General features: G+C 56.1%; 1 protein-coding gene across 1 annotated transcript; it reads right to left on the bottom strand.

Moving 5' to 3' along the window:
* Positions 1–934: 934 nt before the first annotated feature.
* Positions 935–1,975, bottom strand: LOC104273763 (inositol 1,4,5-trisphosphate receptor-interacting protein-like 1). The gene has a single exon (XM_009869188.1). The coding sequence runs from the start codon at positions 1,973–1,975 to the stop codon at positions 935–937; it is 1,041 nt and encodes a 346-aa protein (XP_009867490.1).
* Positions 1,976–2,140: the final 165 nt, after the last annotated feature.

Genomic DNA, 2,140 nt, shown 5'->3' on the forward strand with positions numbered 1-2,140 from the left:
TGGGCTGGATGATCTCATAGATCTTTTCCAGCCTCAACAATTCTGTGATTCTGTGAGATCCTGAACTTGTCTCCTAAGAGTGTGGGGTCATTGTTGGTTGTGTGGGATATCACAGCACACCTCCAACTGCTACCCTGGAAGAGCCGAGTTTCCCCAAAATCCATTTTCTTACTTGCCAGTCTCCTTCAAATGTTTGGGATACCTGGCAAGCTGCAAAGGTCTGTAAATGAACACCTAAGGCCAGCTCTTTGGCTTCATCTCTGTCTGAAGACCGCCTGTCAAAGTGAGGAGTGGGTCCTTTAGGAAGCTTTAGGGGCACTCCACAGCTGCTGTCTGCATGGCTGCAAGCCATCTGCACGCAATGCATCCGTAGCAACCTGCGGCCCGCCCCCGTTGCCCACAAAGTGTTGGACAGACACTCACAGGCAGTGGTTTAGTTATAACAAGTTTATTTATGGCATCTCCACATTGCGTAAAGATCCCAGAGGGGATCAGCTCTTTCCAAGAGGATGGGTGGTCCCATCCTCGCACAGGTGGTGGCAGGAGCCTCTGTTGCAATGGCATCTTCAGCTGGATTGAGGGAAGATTCCCCAAACTCTGATCCTGCTGAGCTCCTGTCACACGCTGTTATCTCCATGCCTGGTGGGCTCAGATCTGCGCCACAGACTCCACAGGCAGTCTCTGGGATGAGCTGTATCTGTCCCAGTGTCCAAATTTGCCATCAGGGTGTCACCAGTGTGAGAAGAAAGGAGGTCCGCAGGGTCAAGAGCATCGGTGGAAAAGCCCATGATCTCCAAGACGTAGGAGCAGAGCTGCAGACCTCCGAGGTGGACATTGTCTTTCTGGGTGCGCTCGCTGTGAGTCTGAGAAGCTGCACATCAACAGCAGCGTAGCTCTCTGGTCGTGGTGTGCTGCTGGTAAAGCTGGCCTGTGCCTACGCAGAGCTTAGGTAGATGCCTGGGCTGCCTGGCTTCACTGCAAAAGTCAACTCTGTCATGATGGTCATCTTGGAGGTGGAGGTGCCTGTCAGCTGGAAGGTGCAGTTCCGGGAGGAGGGCCGCAGAGTCAGCTGGCACTGCTGTGCCTGAGGCATACACAGCCAGGCTGATCTCACCAACAGCTGGGCCCAGCAGATGACTTTCTCCATGTCTAAGTAGGTGTCCGTGCAGAGCCTGTGCAGGAGATCTGAGCTCTGATCCCTCGGCAGTTCGTTGTCGGCGCCATGGAGAAAGCACGTATCCCCCAGCATCAGCTGCTCCCTCTGGCACATGCACTCCGTCACCACGTGGGCCCGGAAGATCACTGCTGACAGCTGCCCCGTGGTGTCCTCCTCCAGGCTGAAAGAGTACCCGCGGGGTGGCTGCAGGAACACGAGCAGGCGGTAGAGGATGGTGTTCTCATGGACACTCCAAGCATCACGGATGCCGTCCTCCCCAACGGCCACGTGCATCTGCAGCATGAATGTTGTCTTGCAGATCATTCGACAGACACTCAGGAGGTCCTCCACCAGTTCCCTCAGCACCTTGCACGTGTCAGGAGGCAGGCCCTGCCGCACTAGCAATGGGGTGGACTCAACCAAATATCTGACATTGTTGAGGTTGCCCTCCTTCTGCTTGTCGTTGCCCTCCTCCTGCTCATCGTTGCCCTCCTCCTGCTCATCGTTGCCCTCCTCCTGCTCATCATCGTCCTCCTCCTCATAGCAGCCAGGAAAGGCGCACACGATTCCCCAAGCCTGACAGCACAACAAAGCTCCCAACATGGTCCATATGAGCATCAAGTACAGCACAGAAAGCAGTGTGTCTTCCTGCGCGCCGCTGCTCTCCTCTATCTCCTGAAGCAGCTGAGTCATCTCCCGGTTCAGGTATTCCTTGCGCTGCTGCATACGGTCATCCATCGCAACATTCGTCTGCTCGCTGCACTTGTGCCCAACCTGGGTGGCCAGCACAGCCAGGATGAGGAGAACCGCCAGAGCCATGGCCTGGAGGAGGTGGAAGAAAAGGGGTTTCAGCAGGGCTGGTGGGAGGGAGCATGGGGCTAGGGGAGCAGGGTAGGAGTCTCCTGGAGCTAGGGCTGTTAGGAGAGGGGCTGTGGGATGTGGGAGGAAGGGCAGTCTTTGTGCTCAGGTGGTAGCCACAGGCTG

The sequence above is a fragment of the Apaloderma vittatum genome, unplaced genomic scaffold, assembly GCF_000703405.1.
Source record: "Apaloderma vittatum isolate BGI_N311 unplaced genomic scaffold, ASM70340v1 scaffold10865, whole genome shotgun sequence".
Classification (NCBI taxonomy): Eukaryota; Metazoa; Chordata; class Aves; order Trogoniformes; family Trogonidae; genus Apaloderma; species Apaloderma vittatum.

Bases quoted from the DNA above. Each gene is read 5' to 3' on its own strand.
- LOC104273763 (XM_009869188.1), bottom strand. From the start codon at position 1,975: ATGGCTCTGGCGGTTCTCCTCATCCTGGCTGTGCTGGCCACCCAGGTT.